This window comes from Stegodyphus dumicola, chromosome 4 (assembly GCF_044657685.1).
Source record: "Stegodyphus dumicola isolate Sdum_Otavi_A_Nest chromosome 4, ASM4465768v1".
Classification (NCBI taxonomy): domain Eukaryota; kingdom Metazoa; phylum Arthropoda; class Arachnida; order Araneae; family Eresidae; genus Stegodyphus; species Stegodyphus dumicola.
This window is the reverse complement of record NC_140771.1, coordinates 173,138,601-173,163,491: the sequence shown is the minus strand read 5'-3', so window position 1 is coordinate 173,163,491 and position 24,891 is coordinate 173,138,601. Positions and strand designations below refer to the sequence as shown.

At 32.4% G+C, this 24,891-nt stretch overlaps 1 protein-coding gene across 5 annotated transcripts in view; it reads left to right on the top strand.

The window, feature by feature from the left end:
- The window catches only part of LOC118197748 (uncharacterized), a 429,345-nt gene that overhangs the window by 188,661 nt on the left and 215,793 nt on the right, over positions 1–24,891 (top strand). The window contains exon 1 of one of the 5 annotated variants that reach the window (XM_085815788.1): positions 3,899–8,229. The exons of the other annotated variants lie outside the window; for them this stretch is intronic. Coding sequence (XP_085671914.1) covers positions 8,194–8,229 — 36 coding nt within the window. The 5' untranslated portion in view covers positions 3,899–8,193. Of the gene's footprint in view, positions 1–3,898; positions 8,230–24,891 lie in introns of those variants that run through there. 5 annotated transcript variants of the gene reach the window in all.

Below are 24,891 nucleotides of genomic sequence, written 5' to 3'. Positions count from 1 at the left end.
CGTGCACAGAGCTCCAACTTCAAGGGGAAGAATCACCTTCTTTAGTCCAAAGGGGCAATTTGCCCAGAAGGACTATTAATTTCGTTTTGGCATTTTGCGTAGATTCACTACAAGCGTTGTTTCACTTTTCAAATTGTGGCCACCAATATTATCGCACTGTATTAAAGAAATTAAATAATGAAGAATCTGCATTAATGTATGTATATTTCTCCCAAGGGGATAAAATAAGGGTACGTAGAGCCATCACATTCTGAATAACGTAATCCTCTTGCGAATATGGGCATCTGGAAGCCCAAACTTGGAATTTAGAATTTGTTTTATTATCGATTTCATATTTTGTAAACCTCAAATTTGATTAACAAACTCAAGGATTTCAAAGCGAGCAGTGGCAACGTTGTAGAGAAAAAAATATTTTTATCTACAGCGCTGTGTATCGAAAATTCTAAAGATATGCTCATTTTAAAATTATTCTGCGATATTGCTCTCTAACTGAATTTTATGGTTTAAGTGCGAAGAACATAATATTTAATAAATAAAGGAAACACTTAAAAAGTTTAAAAAGTTTAAAAAAAAAAAAAAAAAAAAACGCTTCTTTGGACGTAATTTAAAATCTGAAATCTTTCAGATTAAAAAAAAAAGAAAATTAATTTATTCTTTACTTTTTATTGTTTTTCCCCCTCCCTACTTAATTACTAAAGGAGTTGTCTCAGATTCAAATTGCATGTGGTCCGAAAGCACTATCTAAAAGCAGCTGACGAGCATAATTTTTTTTTTTTTACAAAATTAACAGTTTTTAAAACTAATTAAAACTTAACAAAAGAAATTCTTCTAACTAAATTTGTAGTTTTATTTACTAAACTTCAATCAAAATATACATCAACGGTAATAATAATGACGCAAATGAAAAAAGTCCAATTTATATTTATTTTTTTTTTGTCTCAAAACGAAAGGTTGGCATCTGCAAAAAATTACATTTTGTAATTCAAACATTTTGACAGCTAAATATTAAATTTTCAAACTGATATTTATTTCAAATATTTCTAACGTGTTAACTTAACCACTAAATAACTTACTTAAACTGATAATAAACAAATTATGAAAAAAATCCGAGCGGAACAAAACTTGAGAATGAATAATTACAACCTTACTAGCTTTCTTTTATATATTAAATTTTCGTTTCATGTAGTTGTAGGTAAATAATTACAAATTCCTTTATTTTTTACTACAGCTTTTTCAGCTAAAACATCTCATGGCATTTCGATTTCAAAAAAGTTTGCAACATTGGAAAAAAATTACTAGAAACTATCTTTGTCCCGAATTATAGACGCCAATCCATCAGTGTAGTTCTTTCTTTAGAGTTATTCATTTTCAGTTGAAGAGTTAAAAAAAATTATTCACGTGTAAATGTATTTCCAAGGAAGGTAACAAAAATTCGCTAACTGATGGTATTTATATTTTGTCCAGTACGAAAAATGTTTAAACAAACCTGTACCTTTCAATTTTAGAATAAGATTTATATCTTGATGTAAATTAATCAGATCCACTTGCATATGTTCGGGAACATTACTCATGTTCATTTTTAATGGTAGTGAAAATAATGCAAATGTGGACTCAAAAGAATTAAATCATTAAAATTACTGAAAATTTTTGCCATAATGAATAATTTTATAGTAATGTTAATTAAGTTACTGGAATGTATTCGCGGGTCGTGTAAAATTATTTCTGGGGCTGCTAGTTTGCGACCGCTGATCTAAATGGATTAATTACCATAGCCCCCTTTATCAAAAATGTGATTTGCTGTAATTTTTGATTTTAACATCTAAATATTTAATAATATCTTTCATTCATTTAAAGAAATCAATGCAAGTGTTAATTAACTTTAATCAAATTTGCTTTGCTAATAGCAACAATATAATCGATAAATTTAAGTTAATATTTTTGAGTTCAGGAAAATTTATTTAGAAATTTAATTTTCTTGAAATATGAAAACTTACTTTGCAGCAATTGCGCAAGTAGTAGAATAACTCGATTTCGCACTAAGTGAATTTAAGATCATACAACATATATATATATATATGTGTGTGTTGTATGTAACATGTTATAACTCAACATGTTACTCAACATAGAAACATGTTATATACTCATAAACGTATTCAGTAAATTTAAGTGTGAGAGAATAATAAATATTTTCAAACAACAGCAGATAATTTTCTCAATGTTATTAATCGAAATGGTTAATTTAAATTGCGTTGTTATTAATAATACAATCATCACGATGTATTTTATTAGTGTTGAAAGAATAAAATGGTAGATTTTTGTTTAAAATATAATTCCGAAAAAATATCCTTTGTTTCATTTGCAATTTTTGATTCTGTTTGCAATAAATATGAATTTTATTAGTCTATTGCGACTTTTTTAGAGCTTTAGCAAAAGGAAATTTGTTATAATGAATATTATGTTAAGCCCAAAGCGTCAAATTTTGATTGCAGTTTTTCTTGCGTCTTTATTGTTTGATTGCTATGTAAATGAAAAATTTTTTCCTGTTATCTTTCTTTTACAATGCAGTATACTGTTTGAGTGATTTAATAGCTTACACGATTATGAATACAAATTAATTTTTTCAGCAGGGGAAACTTTAAAAATAAAAATACTGCTAGGCATTTTTGTCTGTTTGTGACTAGTAACTTCATTTCAGTAACGGTACGTATTAACTTTTTCATGCACAATTGTAGGTTATGTTATTTGTTAAAAAAAAGTAATTTACTAGAATTACACTTTCGAATTTGTGATTTTAGGTCAAGAAAAACTTAGTTTGCATATAAATAAATAATCATTTATTTAAATATTTTTATGCTTCGTTGATTTAAAGAATTTTGAAAGATAGTACCTATTTTTTTACTAAAGCTGCCAAATTTTATGGAAGGAAGTGCACGAAATGTAAATTGATATAAAATGCTCCATAATTATACAGAATAATAGAAATTTAATAGAAAATTATTTTTCGAATAAATCATGCATTTTTTACGTAAATATAACAGTAAATAATATAAATATAATAGTAAAAATATATAAACAATATATAATATTCTAACATGGTAATTGTGAAACAAGGTTTTATGTGATTTTTTATAGTACTCACATATATAAAAAATCAATTATTTCTTTTCAATTTAGTCAAAATGGAAATCTGTTATTTGTTAAGCTAAATGAAATAATTTCGTTGTTTAATTTATCGGTAAACTAAACTATGTTTTGTATTTTAATTAACGAAAGTAATAACATTTCATATTCCAGTTGTTAAATCATTGTTATACAATGAACACTTTTAATAAAATTTCAAATATGATAGGCAAAATGTACGATAAGCAGATAACTGAAATAAAATATAATCCGCTTTCTCTCGCTTGCATTGTATGAAGAATAGATGTGGTGTCTGGAGAGTCAGGCCAATTATACGGATTTTCGGACTGGCGGAATATCTTTCCTTGATTCAGATATTTGGAACTGCAATTTACCGAGTGTTCTTTATTAGGAAACATAAAAATTAATTAATTTTTAACAGCGTATTGTTTATCATTTTTAAAAAAATGTATTCATAAAGAAAATCTTTTATTCCCTTAACAAAAATTGATCTTACACTTCCTCCACTCCGACCCATTCTTGTATGTGGCCTTGAATTCTCTGCGACGGGGAGGGATATTAGGGAAGCTATTGGTGAATTGTGTTCTTTTTATCTTATTGTGCTCAACTATTTTGTCTCGCCAAACGGGCGATATTTTTATGTTACTACCCAGGACTTACCATGCTGAAAAATGATGCGATGTTCTCTGTTGGCGATGAAACCCGGTCGCGGCATTTTCCGGTAACCTCACTATGAGCGTTCGTTCAATGGGGACCGGTCGAAAACTCCGCTTATAGTTGTCGTTTGCCAAAACAGAAGGACTCATTGTAACACGTGACTTCCTCAGGTATACACAACCTCGACCGAGATGTCTCGATGGGTGCAGAGTTCCTTCCACGGCGATTAGCATTCCCTTGAGGTATCATCGTCTGCCATCTGCTACAGAAGGATACTTTCACTGCCGACGCTAAATGTGTGTCAAACGCGTGGATTTAAAAGAAAAGGGAAAGAAAAAAAAGCAAACCTCTCGAATGGTTTCTGATCTGTGTAGCAGATTCAAGTGGGAATTATCTGGAAGATAAACCATATTTTACAGGTCTTGGTGCACATGTTGCTTGATATTAAACTACACCCACTTGAGTTGAACGACCAGTTTTTGGTGCATGGATAATAATCTGACTCACACATTTGTCTTTTGCGAGGAAGTGTTTCGAAATTCCAATTTGCACTGTTACAAATTCTTTCATTATTCTAAAATAATTTCCGAATCATCTATCTAATTCTAATACTTAAATATGACGATGAAGTCATTTGACAATTCCGTTCCTAAAAACAAGTAGTTAAACTTTATCTTATTCCAATGGAATAAGCAGCTCTGAATCTTCAGTTTATTCTGCATTTTACACATTTGTTTATCGATATATTAAGCATTGCTTAGTGATCAACTATGTCGATGAAATTGTGAATTTGTGTTCGTTGAGAATCATGTAAAAATGTTTCTGATGGATATTCGTTCTCATAAATATAATGAGAATTTAGTGTTTGTGAAACTGAAAAATTTCATGCTAAGATTTGTGTTCATCAAATAGAATGACAAAAACTTAAATCACAGTTTGTGTACATAAAATTTGACACAGAGCGAATGCTTCAGAATATACCCGCAGTTTGGTGTAGTGTAAGAAAACAAAGATTCTGATTCCCATCCAAGGTTTTGTTCCGATTGATGAGATACTAGATTCCATATTTGTGCCAGTAATTTTTATTTTTGTTTTTAAAATACATAAGTAATTTCTTAAGTACGTAAAATCTGTTACGTTTCTGGAGTATTAATATTCAATTACTGAATTTTACGTTGAAGCTTCAATGAAATATGAGTCCTATAGTAATGGAAGAGCCAGTTCCATGTATCGTTTGTCATAATTCTTTGGAGAAATTCTACAGTTTTGGATTGAAATATTTTTGTTCAGATCGGTTTAATATCTAAACGTACAGCTAATGAGGCTTTTAAATATTGAAAAAATTCCAGGTATAATTGCTTCTATTAAACACAGTACGTCTGCGTGCAGAAAATATGTTGCATGAAAAGCGCGAGTTAGTTCATTTTTTCACCTGTGCACGCAGCTCTCAGTGGCTTTAGCTTTTCAGTAAATTGGATAGAAAGAGCAATTGTCCTTACGTCACTACGGAGGTAAATATAATTAAAATGTTTTTTTTTAAATAAATTAAAATTTGTATTCTTAATAAGTTACCTCTTACAATAATATTTTTTCTTCAGTACTTTTGATTGTAAAAAATTGGTTAATACATTTCGACAAAGCTAGTGCTGTCCCTAAAAGTTATAATTCATTTCTAAGTAACTATAAAGTTATTATTTAACTGCTCATATTTATTAGAACAAATTAATTGCTAATCTTAATTAAGTTAATACTACATAACTCTTCTCGTTATACAAGCGATTTCAAGAAGCCTAACTTCTGTCTCAAACTCGATTTCCGCTTGAAATCAGGTGTCCAACATTATGGACATCCACTATTTGCTTTTGGAAACTTTGTAAGGAATCCCCATCCTCATTGTGCGTAAAACAAAACATATCAAAATCTTTTGTTCAGAATATAGTGCATGGTTTTACCAGATCTTTCACTTTCTCGCAAGCTAAATCTCTGTCTGAAGCTCTGTTTTTCAAACATCTACTTATAAAAAGAAAGACGGAAAGAAACTCTTTGGTCTTTGCAAAGCTAAGATTTGCCGAATTATAAATTCTTTGTTTGGAATCCATTTCTTTAGCGTTAAAGTTCATAAATTTGAGATTATAACTCAGCTGTTGCTGATATGTAAAATCACGCCCCCGTAGTTGGTGAACGTTGACGAATCCAAAGACATATAAGGACAAATGCCCGTGCTGCTTACCTTCAGGCGGTGGACACGAATGTCTGGCCTCTCGAACAAGCCTCTCTTCGCCTTCTGTCCTCTATTTTATACCACTTCCTGTAAGGCCTGTGACTTGTGAAAAACGTAGGCTGAAACGAGATTTTTAAATTCTTGTTCTTTTTTTTTAAAAGAACTGCTTTGGATAGATCTTTTTTTAGCGATAACCTAACCACCTTTTCACCATAGATAGTCGTTAAGCAAGTGGCTTACTGGAACTTGAGGTTTTATAAAGATGCCAGATAATGAGAGATTCAAGAAAAACTGAGGTGTAAAAAATACATAGGTATGGGTTTATAATTTCTTTTAATAATAGTTGAGAAGCGTGAGTTTTTAGTAGAGTTACAAACATCTCATATTCTAATATGGATATTCTATTATGTAAGGAAATATAAATGAAAAAGAAATTTTATTCTGAAATATAAACTAACGTACAAACTGTGCAAAGAGTACATTGCACAAAGGTGGCAGTTTTGACATATGTCTCATAAATTTTTAATCGTTTTTGCGTTAGCCATTTATATTCTTCAACCGTTTAAAATTTAGATATTAGATTTTGTCGTTTAAATACCTGCAGGTACTGCGATTTTGAATATGTGAGTTTAAGAAAATTGCAGCATCTTGCAAGCATTGTACATCTGAGTTTGAGAATATGAAGAAGAATTTTTTTCTTGATTTCGCGCAAGAACTTTGAAAAAAAAAAAAAAAATATTTTACAGAAATTTCATTAAAAAGAGAGAAAAAATGTTTGATCTTTGTAAGTGAAATAATTCACTTAAAACATTTGTGTATTTCAGCATTTAATTTATAATTTAAGCTAATATTTTAGGCTAAATTTCATCTAGTAACTCATTCTTATAAAAAAATTAAATGCTAAATTTATTTTCTGTTTAAAATTAAAGCAAGACAAATATTATTCAAAATAGCATATATTTACATTTTATTCTTTATTTTCTTTCACATTCATTTATTCATTTAATCCTTTAACAATTCTTTTATTCAACCACAAACAACATTCATTTATTAATGAAAATTCCAAACAAGTTTCATTAACCAAAATGCTAAACAATGAAGTTTGGCAGAAAAATGAATTGAAGCAAAAGGGGAAAAAAACTAATTGATTTAGCTCCGTGAACCTAATTACATCGAATTGATATAAAACTAATTTTTCATTTTACTACTTATTCTTGCAGTACTTTTAAAACTTGAATCTACGCACTTACATATTAAAAATTATTCAAATGAGAAGAGGATTCATAAAAATTCAGAATTTCTGGAACGATTCCAGTTGTTTGTTTGGGAAGTTTTAATTACGTATGAGTGAGAATTTTCTAACGCATTAAAAGATCTTTTTTATGACGAGAACAATTTTGCGACTCTATAATGTATTTTTATAACTAAAGCATAGTTTAATGAAAATTAAACTTTAAAATATTTTTCGGGGCAAAATAAGAAAAAGAATAAGGAAAATTGCTCTTTCGTTTTGAGTCTCATTTCGTATAAAGCAAATCTCGTATATACTTCATTTATCCTGAAAGATATAATCTGATTGTTTGTGCGCAGAAGCAGCTATTCAAGCGAATTTAATCACGGTGAGTGTTCACTTCAGATATCGGAATCTACTCTCTTTTTGGTAATTCTTCCGTATCACATTTTTCTCATTGACGAATAAAAGCTAACTTTTCTAGGGTACGTATCAGTTTACCTAAAGAAAGGGGTAATCAGTACAGTTGTATCTCCAATTATCTGCAATCTTGCTGTCTGCTTCAGATACGAGCCAGGAACAAAGTTAACTAAATACAAACCTTGTGTAACCAAGTGTTTTCTGGACCTCCTATAGTTGATAAAGACTACTTTCGTTTTAGCGAATGGTGATGTCTTCAGAAACAACAACTCTTTCCAGCAATGTGAATCATGCGACTTTCTCTATGAAATGATATTCTTTGGTACACAAAGCGTGCAAACGTTTTATTCGCAAGAGGAAGAACCAGTCCCTTATTAAAAAACCGTGAGCCTGGTTATTTAAAAAACTTTCAACAAAAGGGTCGACGTTCGCTTCTTTTAAAGAAGAAAAGAAGGCGTTAAAGGGCTATGGGTTGTTTGAATGCGATTGCCCCGGGCTAGTGTGACGTCACGGATCGGAGATCATGCCTTCTGGCTGGAGTGAACTTGCTCTACAATGCGTAAGTTGTTTTTATTTCAAATATATGAAAATAGCGTGTTTTATTGTTGTTTTCCTGATTTAATAATTTGGTTAACATGTTAAATAATAATACACATAATATGTAATTACGGACTAAAAATGAAATATAGGTCAATTTTTTTTCAAAAAATGTCTGCGTTATTTAGCCATTCAATAAGAAATGTAGATATAGATGCATTATTTTGCACTGCATACTGTGTTGCGCTGACCCAGTTTAAAGAAAGAATAATGCAAAATTATAGTTTGTTTTTAGTGTATGCGTAAGTTATGTTTCCCGGGGGTGGAGCTGGGGGAAAACCCATTATTTTCAAAGCTAAGCACTTGTTAGATATTTTTCCTCTTTTTTTTTTTTTTTAATTTTAAAATCATTAGAATGGCTTTTTTATACATATTTAAGTAAATGCGTATTTTTTTTTTTTTTTTTTTTTTTTTTGGTAACAAAATAAATTACTAAATATTGTAAAATTAAGAAAAATTTAACTTTTCTGAAACTTTTTAATTTTTCTGATATTTTATTTTAAATTTACAGACAAAAAATCTGTACATCTTCAGAAATTCTAATTTCTAATACAGATTTCTGTTTTTCAAAGCAGAAGCACTCTATTCCATTGTATGAAAAATCTGTTATTTAAATCAAAACCATTGAAATCGCAGAATTTTTATATAAAATTAATATAAGGTTGAATTTTGTCAGATAATTCAAATTCGCACGTTTCCAATTCATCTAACATTTTTAGCCAATTTTTTAAAATTATTATTCGCAGTAACAAAATTAAATTTGTAACTTTTATATGTACGAACGCATATAATTAGAAAGTGTTGTTTTTAGCTTTTATTTAGTTCTTTAATGATGATTCACTGTGAGTGGAATTTTGTTGTCAAATTTTAATCTGCTTTCTGATAAGCTATCGACTTCAGATTTTGTACGCACCGTTTGTCGATGATGATGCAATGCGGTGAAGCGATTTTTTTCAAAATTCGATTTAAATATTTTTTATTTGTTGTTTAAACGATTTTTTTACGCGTATCTTCATTTAACAAACAAACTAGGCATATCAGAATTTTACTGTTTGTATCATCAAATAGAGAGAGAAAATGTCTTTTCAGTAAAACTTACTTAACATCTGAATTTTCGGCGAATTTTTCAAAAATCGCTGTATCTTTTTAACTATTTGATGTTTATGAATTTAAAATTCAGCATCTAAAGATATATCTGATATAAAGTTTTGAAAATTTCACAGATTATAAAACAAACTTCTCATCCTCTTTTAAAACAAAAATGACAAAAACAGATTTTCTACATTAAAAAAAAAAAAAAGTGTTGCAGTCTGAGCAGACGAAAAAAATCGTTTCTCTCGAAAGAGTTGCTTTTGAGTTTACCATCTTGGCTCACGTAATGACGATGATTGCTATGTTAGAGCACTTAATGACAAACTGACGATATTCGTGTTTACTTGTACGCAGAAATATATATATATATATATTTGTAATAATAAAATTCCATAATCAAGAATACACTTAAAATTCTAACTGTATGTTCTACTAATATTAATAAAGTTTCTGTTTAAGATCTTGTTGATGGCAATATCTTCGATCAGTAAGACGAAGTCTACGTAATAATAGTTATTATAAATGAAAGATTTAGTAATAAATATTTTAATTAACTTTTCCACAAATTTTGCTCAGATCTGATACCTTTTAGGCATAATTCACCTCAAGCAATAACTTGGATATTTTCAATGTTCCCTTGCTATAGTCTATTCCGCCGCCCAGACGGTATAGGGGTTAGGGAAGCCTAATTGCGATACCGAAGGGCCCGAGTTCGAATCCCGGAGAAGACATGGATGTAAAAATTATCTGTCCCTTCAATAGGAGGCAGTGGTGGCCACCTGTTGGATGCCTCCATAATAAAGAGACCACCACATCTGGCCTTAGGAGTGGCCGATCTCGGCATAGGCAAGTGCCCGCCATTAGAGAGAGGGTTTAAAAAAAAAAAAAAAAAAAAAAAAAAACCTTAGCATATTCTATTTTAGTGATTTTCAAACTCTTTTTCATTACGGCATACTTTTAATAATATGAAAATTTGGCGGTGAACTAACAATGAGATAAATTTCAGAGAATTTTACTTAGTTCATTGATTGATGCACCTATAACGTATTTCACAAAAATAGCGTACTATAATAATTTTCATTGAAATAAAATTGCATTACACAGTAAACAAAATCCTATTTAACACAAATTACAAATTACATTTAATGTGAAATTTGAGATTAGTGCTTTTTGATAACTTCGTTTATATTTGGGAATAAAAATGTCACTCTTATTTCGTGGTCCAGATTTAGAAATCTGGATATTTGTTTCGTTTTGATTTCGGTCATAACCGAAAATTCGAATCCGCACAAATAAGACGTGAAAATTAGTAATAATACATTTAAAGCTTTTTGTGATATTGTCGGATAATCGTATCTAAGATTAAACCAGAACGAATTAATTGATTCTTCTGAATGTTTCGAAGTTAAATATCGTTATTGCACACCTAAATTACCACCCTTTTCTTCTTTCAAAGTTAACTCATATCCCGACGTGTCATTTAACACAAATGGATTTTGAACCCAGTCAAATTTTTTTATTTTTAAATTTGGAAGGTAATGAACAATTCTTTGCCCTAGTATTGTCGTCAAGCGATCAATAACTATTTTGTGAATTATTTTATAACCGATTAAGTTTATAAGTTAGAAAGACTGAACTACTTGTCTGACGTCGCTTATGTATGGGTATTCGCAGTGGTGTCTCGTCACGTTAAGGTGCAGGCAAATTATACACGCAAATAAATAAATAAATAAATCTGAATTGCATGAGGACAGTCACACTATACAGAGTGTATCAGTATAGCGTTGACAAACTTTCAGGAGATATAGAGTACACCTAGACGATGGGAAATCACAAAGGAATGCATGGTCGGAAACGCTTTCCTGGCGCGGTAATCACGACACAAAAAGCGAAAAAGGAAGGACACAAACAGTGAGACAAAACCTTTTTTTCTTATTATGTTTAGTACAGCAGAAACCTACAAATAAGAACAAAAACAAACAGCGATCGTCATTAAAGAAGGTGTTTGAAATTACGACCCAGGAACGTGGGTCTCACATCTCCGCATGGAAGATCTGCATGGCGAATGGTTAGATGCATGACGTGCGGTTCCTGCGTCACGGTCCGGGTCGTAATTTCGAACACATTCCTTGATGATGACCTTTATGTTGTTTTTGCTTTGTTTTTGATGTACTTCGAATTAAACATGTTTTCTCATCCCGTTCGTGTCCTTTCTTTCTCGACTTTTGTGTCGTCACTAGCGCGCCAGGAAAGCGTTTCCGACCATGCATTCATATGCGATTTCTCATCGTCTAGGTGTACTCTATCTCTCCTGTTTGTTATCTCTCCTGTTTGGTGTCTCTATCTGAAAGTTTGTGAACGCAAGGAAAATTATCTCCAGAAAATTCCGTTTATCAAGCTGAGCTGTCAGCAATTCTATCTGCAGTAAATAAAGCTATATCAAATAATGTCAGGACAATAGCTATCTATTCAGACAGTCAATCTGCATTATATGCCCTGAAGGACAGGAACAATAAGAACCAATTGGCTCAGTATATTCAAAATACAATAAGTGCCCACCCAGAAATCCAGTTTATCCTCAATTGGGTGAAAGCCCACAACGGAAACGACGGCAACGAGGCAGCTGACCTCCTTGCAAAGGATGCAACGACTAACATCAACAGTAAGGTAATTCATGTCCCGTGGCCCAAGTCCCCCGTCCATGGCCCAAGTCCCATTTAAAATTTATACTGAATGCAATTGTCTACTCAAAGTGGCAAGAAGAGTGGGATTCTGCATTGCAAGGCAGAAGAGTCCACAATGTTTTCTCAAAAACTGACAAAGAGGCACTACATTATGACCATGTTCTGAATCAGTATATCACAGGGCACGGTCCTTTCCCCACCTACTTCCATGGCAGAGGCATGTGCCCCACGGATCTCTGCATATGTGGCGAAAGGGGTGACCCTGATCATTACATTTTTGACTGTAATCTAACAGACGGCAAACATCTGATCAAGCCTAACAACAATCTAATACCATTTAAGAAATATGCAATAAAGAACAGACACCTTAGGGCCAAAATCAGAGACGTTCTTATACATATCCAAAGACTCGGACTGGATATTTGTCATATATAATGCTTATTCATCTCCATATGTTACTATACCATATTTGTCTTTTTTATTTTATTTTATTTATATATTTTTATTTATTTATTTATTTATTTTTCATTTTCATCATTATTTTTTATTTTTTTTATTTATTATTTTTTATTTTTTTAAATTTCATTTTAATGTTTCAACAGTTTCATTTTTTTACGCAATGCTGATGGACGGGAGCTCTAAAGACTTGCTTATTACACCTTCCGCTTTAGAAAAGACATTTATTCTTATATTTCTGCTTTTGGAAGCATTTGTTGAACTTTTCAAGGACAGTCTTTTCTCAATATGATTTGTGTACACTATTAATACCAGAACTCATTTATCTCAGAAAGTCAAGTGGTTGATGGTAAAAAAAGAGGGGCGGGAGAACCTCGGACCACCCCCGGGGTGTTCTCCCTCAAAATTGGGGTGGAAAGTTTAACAGTTAGCTAGGTTCAGTAATACCTCAATTACCTGTGGTACTACGGAGGTGCTGGCCTAGCTTCTACCTGAACCTGTACTGTTACACCCTGTATGTTTTGTTTTAGTTCATTATGGCAAAGCACACTAGGGCTATCTGCCTAAGGTGAGGGATGCCTTCGTGGAGGACCTTTCTAAGAGAACAGTCAGACTATATATAAGTATATATAAAATAATTTTTATTGCATGCATTTGTAAAATGACCGAGCATTATAATGATTAATTTAATTCAGAATACCGTGAACGATTCGATAAAAATTCTAGGGAAAAAATTTTAAAAGTTGTATTTTTTCAACTTTTTTTGTTTTTACATATTTCAATGTTTATAGCTTTTGTACAAAAGCGAGACAGACGTACGGACGAGGAAATTATAGTGATGATTACCAGAAATGGTGTGGAGAGGGAAAATTTGTAAGAATTATTTTAAATATCAGAAATAAGGTTAAGTTAATGAAAAAAAACCTTATTTGAACGTAATCTCACCGGAAATGCTACCTTATTGTCTCATGTATTGTAAATCTTTGTATTTTAATTCTAAAACCGGCGCTTTAACTAGCATCTGTTCAGTCCAAACAATTTTATATTAATATGAGTTATGTAATGCTGGTTGCTGCATTTACAGCTTGAAAAATCGTATAATGTCGGTTCGTTACAACTTCCTGGACGCGTCTTTCAACCACTGTCCTTTTTTGTTGCTGCTGAACTCTCGTAACAGCTGGTTTGCTCGAAACTAACAAGGGGGAAGCTTTCCATTACAGACCTGTCAAACGGGAAATTTACTAAGATCGCTTGAACGCAGACAGTTCTGATGGGGATAATAACCAAGGGGTTTGGTTGTATGGTATGCTGAAGAAGGGAGAGCTTGGAGTAAAAGAGCGTCCGGGCGAAAGATGGTTACTGGTCGTACTTGTTTGCTGGTAAGGTGAATGCAGTTTATTGTTTTCTTCCGCTGTAGAATACTGCTCGTGATTCTCGTATATTATATTAGAGTTATACAAGGTTGTTGCCGTACTTGCACTGCGGTTGGTTTTAAAATTTAATTTTTGCTTTGGATCTTCTTTGCTCTGAATAATTTCCTCAAAGCATGGAAGAATTAGGTTAAGGTAAGTTGAAATGGCATTCAGCATTTGTGTTTAGAATGTTCCTGTTCTTTCCGTAGAATTGTAAGAAACGAACTTATTCTGTGCTTACTGCGCATACTGTATATAATATAGAGTATTAGTAGTTCTTAGCGTGTAACAAATTTATTTTGCTACTGAAGAGAAGAAAAACTTAAATTCGTTCAAACCATTCAAAATAACGCTCAAGAAGAAGAAAAAAAAAAGTCTGTAAGCTTTCAGATTTTTTAATAAATTTAATTATTAAGATTATAAGATTAATAAAATAAATTTGAAATTCAAAATTTGGGCTTCCTATATTCGAGTGGAGGACTACGTTATTCAAAATTTGATGTCTCTACGTACCGTCGTTTTTTCACAATGCGAGAAACATATATTCATGCAGATTCTTCATCATTTAGTTTCTTTAAATATAATACAGGGCTTTAATATTTGGTGGTAACAATTTAAAAAGTGAAACGCCACGCAATGCCAAAACGAAATTAATAGCCCTTCTGGGCTAACGTCCTTTGGGCTAAAAAAAAAATCAGGAAAATAAATAAATATTATTTTCAGGAAAAATAATTTTAATAATTATTAGCATCACTTAACAGATTAAAAACCTTAATTTTTCTTTGTGCTTAATTAATTAAAATAAGAATGTTTTAGATGTATTTAGCTTAAACGCTTTCTTTAAAAAAATCATTTAAGTAACTTAGCTAATAATTAGCTTTGCATTATGTGTATGTATGGAGCGTTCCAGAGATTATTAAAACATTTACAGACTTCAGAGCCCACCAGTGGTCAAGCGGTAACTTCGACCTGGGTTCGAGTCCCGGCGAAGAGGCCGCCTGAATGAAAGTTTTCCTCATGTGTAACGTGGACACAATTCAGTTTCCCTTAAAAAGTCCTCCATGAAAGCATTCCTTTCCTTAAGCAGATACCCCTAACGTGCTTTGCATAATCAACAACCAAAAACAAATAAATTGCCTACTGAGCAGCTGAGAAAGAAAATTCTCAGATGAAATGCGAGCCAGGAACATAGACTGTACTCATTTGATCAAGAAAGCTTTAAGTGGATTAGAAACGAAAATAAAGATTTTATCTGACGTCGAAGAATACTGTTCAAAATACTTAGTATTTTTTTATTCTGGGCTATCAAGCCCTCTCGGGCCCTCGGATAGCCTTCAAATTGCTTTGCCTTAATATCCAGTCTATGCAATAAGTTTCGGAATATACAATTTTTGAAGCAGAACCATGGTCTTGAAGTGCGGTAGTAATCAAACTGCGCGAAAAAGCAATGAATTCATTAGATTATGAATTGACTATAACTTTCAGTTGTCTGCGATCATTGTACACACGAACAACATCTGCATGCAAAATTGGTACAGAAGTAGTGCATGGAGGAACCGAAGCTGTCTGCTTACATTGGAACCAATTTAGCGCTTAACGCACAGAATGTACTACGTCATGCAAGTACACTTCTAAAGCAGCTAATCGTCGAGTGTTTTGTCATAATAACTTAAAAATAATGATTGACAGACCAAAATCAACACTCGAAGGAAGAATCTACCCTGTGTGAATATTGAAATCTGTAATAATATTTAACAGGGTATTCTGTGCAAACTCTAACTTCTGAGGGGGGGGGTGAGAAGAGAAGAATTAATGGCTTCGAGAAATGACATATAGAAATTGGGTTCACTTCTTAGTAAGAAAAAACGAAGTAATGTCATATAATATTCTTTTGGGTCTCATATGAAGTAGGGATATTTCGGCTATGTTAGTAATTAGATAGTAAACAAACGTTAGTTATTGGATAATAAACAAAAGGGGCCGATTAAGACAGTCGAGGAACCTGGGTACAGAACTCTTTCAGGAGCCCCCAACCATAACACTTGTTTTTTTTTTTTTTTTTTAGATAAAAATAAGCCTATGAGCTGCTATAAGATAATTTAAGACCTCTTAAAACCTTGGGCTGTAAGCCTGGGTCTTGTGGCTTAGGTGATAATTAGACCCTGGCAAATAAAGAATTTTTTGCTAAAGAATTTTTCTTTTTGATATTACACTTGCTTGAGAGTTAGAGCGTAATTATTAGAAAGTAAAATCTCGCGGTTCATTGAAAAGTTTTATCCTAAACGCGACATTCAGTCTTTATTTAAAATGTTCAAGCTTGAATAAGAACATGCAGGATAGAAATTCGTTAACAAAAGGCAACAAAAACGTGGATTATAACGCTAGTAGCTACTGTTGTATATGTATTTTCGGTTAATAAGAGTGAATACAGCCTTCAATATATTTAAGTATGTTATTTAAATAGCATGAAAGATGACTGGGAGTTGGGTAGAAGCAGTAAGAAGTATCCAAGGCATTAACTACATTTCAAAACAGCTTCTGTAGATTAGACAGAAAACTTATCTCGTTGTCAAGAACAAGCTTCTACGTGCCTCGGACATGAACCACTTTGGAGGAGAGTTTTATAAACAGTTAAACTGAACAGGTGGATGACAGCAGTAGATTTCTTGTCAGCTTATAATATCTGCAGTGATGAGCATAATGAAATTTATTGTGGACAATAGATTTAATTAAAAATCATCTTTTCGAGGACATGGTCTGTTTTCTCATTTCAGTAACGACGTGTGCTTGAAATAGTACAGAGCAGATTTTTTTAAACTTTTTCTGTAATTAAAAATGATTTGCTTAACACTCAGATCTTCTAAGTAACTTTTTTTAGCATATGCTGCTGCGAATAAACTTTAAAAAGTGCAGTTAGTAAGGTATTTCTTCCCTACCTTCCCTCACCGCATGCCCTCGTGATGTAACTGGATAGCACGCCCGGTTAGCAATCACAGGATCCGAGGTTCGAATCCCGGCGAAGGAATTACATATTTTTCACGTCTCCTGCTTCAAATAACCTACTGACTCTACAAGTGGTGCCTGAACTTGACGATAATTCACCACCACCACAACAATTTGGCAATTTAGTCCCGTCATTACCAGTCACCTTCAAAAAGGGGAGTATATAAGGTATTTTCTTCCTCGTTAGCGCGTGCCTTCGTAGTGTGCCTGGTTAGCAAATCCAGCTAGTAGTCGGGAGATCCGTTGTTCGAATACATTTGAGCACACTGCGCATTTTTAACGTCTCCTGCTTTGAATAACCTAATGACACTACCAGTTAATTAAAAATCATTTACTTTTATACTTGTATTAAATAAAAGAATTAAATAGACGGAAATTTATATATGATTCCAATAATTCAAAGCTGCTGGATTTTTAATATACTTTATTAACTAAAATTTAAATAAATGTTGATGCTTATAGTTTTACTATCGATGAACCTGCTAATTCTTACATAGCTATTCTTGGCTTAGATGTATGTTGGTAAGAAACATCATAGTCATACTGCTTTAAATTCCTCTTTTATTGCAAAGACTAGAGTGGAAAATTTGCAAGTAAGATTAACCGGTAAAGAAAAAGTAGTCGACAATTGCTATGTGTTGTTACTTCCAAACTCTGAGATTTTCACGTATAGGGGGGCATCTACCGATAATTTGGATTTTATGTTTTCTAGTTTTTTGGAAATCTAGTGCTTAAGGCAGGCTTCGAGGACTGCTTGTGATCCGCAGACAAGCTCGGTTTAAGACCTAAGCGCTTAAAAGATTTGGGTGCCCCCACGTACGTTTTACGTCATGCCTTTGCTCTATTGGTTTTGGTTTACCTGTGCCTTGCATTTCATGGTAAAATCCGCAGTGGGAAATTTTTTGGTGCCCCTTTTTCTGAATATAATAGTACGTGCTTAGTGCCCCTTTTCTTGATGCCCTAAGCACGTACCTATATTGCTTAATGATTAATCCATACCTATCTGCGGACCACATACTGGGAAATGCTAGTATAGAGATAACCAAATCCAATGCAAACTCTGCTACTCCTAAATCTTGCCGCTAAGTTGCCTCCATAATTTCGCCGCTCCTGACTTCTGCCACTGGACCCTGCCGTACTGGTTGCATCGGCTGTGGCACAGGGTCTGAGAATAAAGGTAGTTAGTTGGAGTATTTAAATGATCTGAAGCTAATGAATAAATCTGCATTTTGTTTTGAAAAGCGGTTGCAGACATACACTCATGTCCATAAATTAAGGATAATTCGAAGTCACCCGAAAATCGAACTCTAAAATAAATATATCACCTGTAAAATCACTACACACATCTTCAAGAATCATATGCAAATTTCAGGAAGTAACCAGATGACACCGATGGTACGTCACAATGACGAGAGTGTAAGAGAGTGATATATAAGGAATACAGGCAAAGAAGAAAAATTGTTCGCAGGCGCTTTATAAGCATTTCAGTGCAATAACCGAATAGTTATGACACAAAGGACGCATTTGGATGATTTTTTACGTGGTAGAATTATCGGCCGTCTGGAATGTGGGCGTACCCAACTGGAAGTATCAGACGAACTTGGAATTGCCCAGAATGTCATCTCCAGGCTTTGGCAGCGCAATTGTACATAATACAGTTTCATGCAATGAGGAATATTGAAATAGTGTTAAAAAAGTTTTAATTGATTTTTTTTACTCGATTTTCTACTTTTTATTCAATTTTCTGCTTCTTTTACTACTTGAATTTTTGATAGTTTTCCAAATTTTCTTGCAAATATTATTCTGTTATGCCATTTTAACTTAGTCTTTCCCTTTCTAATGATATTTATACATTCTTTTTTCTTGTTTTTGTTTTGCATACTGCTTACGCAACTAAATGAACTTATTTTCTGGAATAAACTATTGGAGGATTGTTAATAGCATTGTTAAATTGTTGGCATTGTTACTATTAATTACGATATGAGATTTAACTGTTCTCGATTTAACTGAGGTTTTGAGTTAGTAATGGATATAGCTTCCAGATTATTCCTGTAAATCGAGAGTTGAATGTACTTCGAGATATCCATTCTGCACAATCTTATATTTGAAAAGTTTACCATAAATCAGTGATCTTAAATTGCATTACGAGCCAAATATACCGTCTGAAAGCAGATGATAGGCCAAATCTTTTTTGCCCCCCAAATGAAAGGTTTCTTTAACAAAACAAATTTTTTAAAATTAAATTAAAAATTTTATTTACTAAATCTTTATCAAAACATGAAATTATAATGACGCAAATAAATTTCAACTTATATTTATAATCAGTCTGTAATCTAAAGATTGGTATCTAAAAGAAATTTTTGTTAGTTACAGTTTGAAATTCAAACGTATTGATAGCTAAATGTTAAATTTTCAGAGTGACGTTCATTTCAAACAATTCCAATATGCTGAATTAACCATTAAATAACTTACTTTTAACTTTAAACAAACAAATTATAAGAACTTTCCAAGAGGGACAGAACTTGAAAATAAATAATGATAACCTATTATCTTTCTTTCATTTATTGCACTTTTCTTTGACAGATGCAGAAAAAATACATATATATGTATAAAAATACTTTATTTCTTACAGCAATTTTGAGGTACAACACTTTATGACGTTTTGACTTCAGTAAAGTTAGTAACCTTGGAGAAAAATTACCAGAAACTATCTTTATCAGGAATTGCAGATGCTCATCGGTCAGTCTGGCTCTTTTTTTAGACTTTTTGATTTTCAGCTACAGGGAAATAAATAAAAAAATAATAAGTAAAAGATAAATAAAGTAAAACACATTTGAAAGCTTTCCCAAAGGGCCGCTTTTTTTTTTTTCATTTATACCCACATACATGTTTCGAGAGCATTTGGGTTAACGCCCCTCTGAGAAAAAATATTTAAAAACAGGATATCTTCTGAATTTTCGATACACAGTCTCGCACGCTGGAGATGAAAATATTTTATTCCGTACGCTGTTGCCATTGACGTCTTTGAAATCATTGAGTTTTTTTTAATAAAAATTCGTTAAAGTTTTACAAAATATGAAAGAGATAATGAAACAAATTCGAAATTCGGGCCTCCGGTGCCCAGGTCTGGGCGGAGGACTACGTTATTCAAAATTTGGTTGCTCTAGGTACCGTTGTTTTTCCACAATGCGAGAAACACAAATACATTCATGTAGATTCTTCATTATTTAATTTATTTAAAAATAGTACAGGGTGATAATATTTGGTGGCAACAGTTTGAAAAGTAATTCATCTCTTTTAATAATTCGGCGTAAAATGCCGTTTCGAGACTTATAGCCGTTTTGGGCTAGCGCTCCTTTGGGCTAATAATCCTAATTTTAATCCTAGCCATTTGTTTGTGGAGTAATATTTGAGGGACGTTTAAGAAAAATTAACTCGGATGCACTGTGAATATGCCAAAAATTAAGAGAACCTTCGCACAGCTGTAGGCTGCTTCTCAGTCCTGAATTGAGCACTATAATCCATTGCCCACAATAGGCCGTCGTATTTAATTGTATCCTCGGTATTATCAGTTTGTACATGTACTAGATTAGAAGATTACGGTTCTTTTGAACCGACGTGATCAGTGGTACAAATTAAATCAACTAATGCTTTCATAGGACAGTATGAAACAATGTAGACGTGAAATTATATAATATTTTGAAGATTATGCTATCCCTACTCATGATAGTGTATCAGACATTTTTCTTCTTGGAGACATTTACTGTGCCAAGGGCATTACGAATTTTCGGAAATCAACAAGGTCTTGAAAATAAACTCCGCGCTTATTTGGATCGAATACAAGATTTTCGATGAATTATTCAGTATGCTAACCGTAGTATCACTTGAAGGAATGTTTTAATTTCTTAAAACTACGCTGTCCAACTTATCATAGCCCGCGGACCATATTTTCTTCACCAAACATTTCGGGGGGCCAAGAAGGTTGATAAATGAAAAGTCAGTTTATGTTAATTAAAATATTTTAATTATTTTAAAAAGAAAACTTTAAAATATTCATAATATATTGAACATTGTGGCCGTAATTGTTTAGCAACAATATCTTCAATATTTGTTGTGGCAAATCTAATTATATCTTCAAGAGTGGAATCTTTCAAACTGTTTCTATATTTTGACTTCATATATTTCATATCGGAGTATGCACGTTCGCAGATATATGTACTTCCGAACATTGATACAATTTGAAGTCCAAAATCTCTCAATTTTGGATATGTCTCTTTATCTAAAAATTTGAATATTTCTATTCCAGTTACTCCACGAGATGTAAAAAATGGGTCAGCCTGCAGGTCGCATTAATTCTATTTGATATTTAAGATCAACGGAGTTGATATCAATATTAATTGGATCACAAAATAAATCAATAGACGGTTTAAGATCATCAAATTGAGAAAATCTTTCATTGAAATCTGTAATTAGCATATCCAATTGAGGCATTTCTTAATAGATCTCTTTGCAAGATTCAAAATGAAATAAATTATTTTGCCCCAAATTAAACCTTAACAATTTTAATTTGTTTCTAAATCTAGTAGCATATTTATAAAGGCAACACACATTTTGATCTTGTCCTTGCAAGGATTTATTCAAAATATTTAAATAATTTGTAATGATCGTTAGGAAAGCAAATGAATAAATAAAATTTTTATCAACTAAATTTGCTGTCAAATTTTCATCGACGGCAATTTCTGTGAGAAAAAGATGAACTTCTGTTCGAAGTGTAAAGAATCTCCTCAAGCACTTTCCAGCACTTAACCAACGAACGTTACTATGTAAAAGCAGATCTCCAAACTCAGTTTCCAATTCATCCAAAAGTGTTTTAAATTTTCGGTGTGTAAGAGAACGATTTCAGCCGCGAATTAAATTAATAATTTTGCAAACCTTGTCCATTACGTCTTTTAGTTGTAGGGATAAACCACATAATGCCTCCTGATGGATAATACAGTGTAACATACGACATGTTATTCCTTCTTTTTGCAAAAGTCCCGCGAGCCCAATGTTATTGCCCGTCATAGCTCTAGCACCGTCGGTTACAATAGCAGTGCACTTATTCGCCATACTGCTCTACTGAACATTTTAATTGTTTGTAAATATCTTCACCTTTTGTTGTTCTGTGTAATGATTATAATTTTAAAAGTTCTTCTGAATAATTATAGTTTTCATTTACATTTCTTATAAAGATAAGCATTTGAGATTTGTATCGAAAATGTCTGTGCTTTCCTCCAATGCTACCGAAAAATAGAAGCAACTATTAATTAGGTTTTCTAATTTATTAGTGACATGCATGCTAATCTCGTTTACACGTCGGCTGAAAAGTCTGGTGAGAAAGTGATACTGTTTGAAATTTTCTTACCATTTCGTCGTCATTAAATGCTTGAGCCATTTTTATGGCACATTTTTTAATGAATTCTCCATCCAAAAATGGCTTCTTTGCCTTTACTGCTTCTAAACAAACTTCAAACGATGCAGCTACAGATGCTTCTTGAAATTTTGGTTCTTGATTAAAATAAATAATTTGATTATCCAGCTGCTTTTTCATTTTTTTACTAGTGGTATTTTCATGTCTCGTGTGTACGAATGATACTTTTTTTCATGCATGGAAAGATAATTGCGCTTCAAGTTATATTCTTTACACGCAGCTATGGTTTGTAAACATTCCATACACTGTTTTACCATTCTTGTTCAGAATAAATAAATAATATATCTCCCAGCAATCTTCAAATTCTCGATTTTCGAGGTCTACTTTTCTTATATTAGTAGCCCTCATATTCAGTAATTATTTTAATTAATAAATAAATATGAAATTAAGTTAATAATATTATAACACAGTCACCCTTCAACTAATTCTCGACAAGATTGCATTCGCATGATTGCATGAATCAGCCAAATAGCGCAGGGTAGTGTGCGCATCACGTGCGCCAACCATAGATAAACAACAATCAACCTCAAATATAATATGTGGCGTAAACGTTGAGCCAACCATCATTAGACGTTAAACGGATTGCTGCTGTATTCAGCCAGGTTAAGTGAAGTTACGCAAACTAAACAGTACCTACTTTAAATTCAAATTAGATTTAAATTTTCACATAGTAAAATAATTTTAATAATAATAATAATAATTTAGTGACATAAATTTATTCATAGTAAAATGTACTCGCGGGTCGTAAAAAATAATTTGGCGGGCCTTATACGGTCAGCGGGCCGCCAGTTGGACAGCTCTCCCTTAAAATATACTCTTATAAAAGGGAAAATAACAGGTTTGAGATTCAATCAGACACTGGATTGAACCATCGGATTAAACCATCATATTTAGACAATACTTTGCATCAGTTTTATATGTGTTGCCGAGTTTTCTTTGACAAGTTCTATCCAGCTTAATTAATATCAGCCTCCAAAGGCATTTTAGTGGTGAAAATAAAACAGACTGAGACTAAGCTTCTGAATCATCGGCTTACCAACTGATCTCAGACTCGTCATCTTGCCAGATGACGTTTAATAGCTTTGGACAACCTCCAAAGTACCTTTTCCCAAACAATCAGTAAAAATGTCACGAAAATTATGTTCGACCTTGTTTTCTGGTTTCTTAGTGTCATAAATACCGAGCGTGTTATCGAGTAATTGACTGCATTGCCTTGAAGTTTTGACGCGCAGCGTGGTAACGAACTCTTAACAGTATAAATCATTATATCATAATTCTGTTAAGGAAAGAAAACGTGGGTTAAAAAACGTGATTGTATAGGTGTTATCTGATAATTTCACCTATTTTTTATTGTTGTTTTCATTAGCATTCTCTAATATTTGTGTATTCTAGTATTCGTATAATTCATATTTATTTCTAAAGGTATATTTTATAATTAAGAGATAAGAGAATAAATATATTGCAGGAAAGAGAATCAGACGCTTTAAATGTGTTTAGGACATGCTAAACCTGCTTATCCCTAAAAAACAAATTTTTTAAAAAAGTAGCCTTTTAATTTTTTTACACTGCGCAACTCATTCATAATTCATTCCGCAACTTTGGGAAAATAACTTAATATTCTGAAAATTTTGCTGTTTTGCTGCTTTTCATAGTTATTTTGTTTGCTATTATCGACACTATATGTAAGATATTATCTAAGTTTTCATCTACTTCAGCTGCAAGTCATCAAACTACGGCGCTTTGTCTGCCATTCATCCTTAAACTTAGCTCTTTGCTTTCTAGATGCTTCAAATAATAGATTTTTTGGTTTTCTTTATACCTATCGATAAAAGCAAAATATGACTAAAAATTCTGTATTATAAAAGACGGCATACCAGAACTTCATTAACGGATGTTTATAAATTTCCTTATAAATGCGGCTTTTCGTGTAGAAGATAAATACGCAGATCTTTAAAATTCAAGGTAATGGAATACATCAAAAAAGGTCAAATGAAAGAAAATGAAAAGGTGTTCAGTAGCAGCGCGCTGCTGAGACAAACACAGTAAGTATTTTCTGAATTCAAAATTATTGTGCACTAAAATTCAGGGTAAGGGACCACATTCAGTTAGTCAAATGGTAGGAATTATAAATGTCTTCAACAGCGTCACACTGCTGGGCAAAACATCATCACTTTCTGTTTTCGACGTACAAAATAATTGCGCAGTAATTCGCTCCTCAGTTTGTATTTCCTAGAAGTTTCTGAAGTGTTCCTGCATAGCAAACTTAAAGTGCTATATTAAAAAATGAAAGAAGTGGATATTATTTTCCTTCCTTTCCTATGATAGGTGTACGAAACCTTGTGCCGAGCTTCACTTTTCTTCTTTCGATATAATCGTTCCAACTTCTGCTTGTAGGATTATAACTCTTATTATGTTCATCGTAACAGCAATGTTTGATAAATTTAAACTGAGTTCTAACGAAATTGTAATCGAGAGTATTTTCTTGAATTCTTGCTAAAGTCTATGGT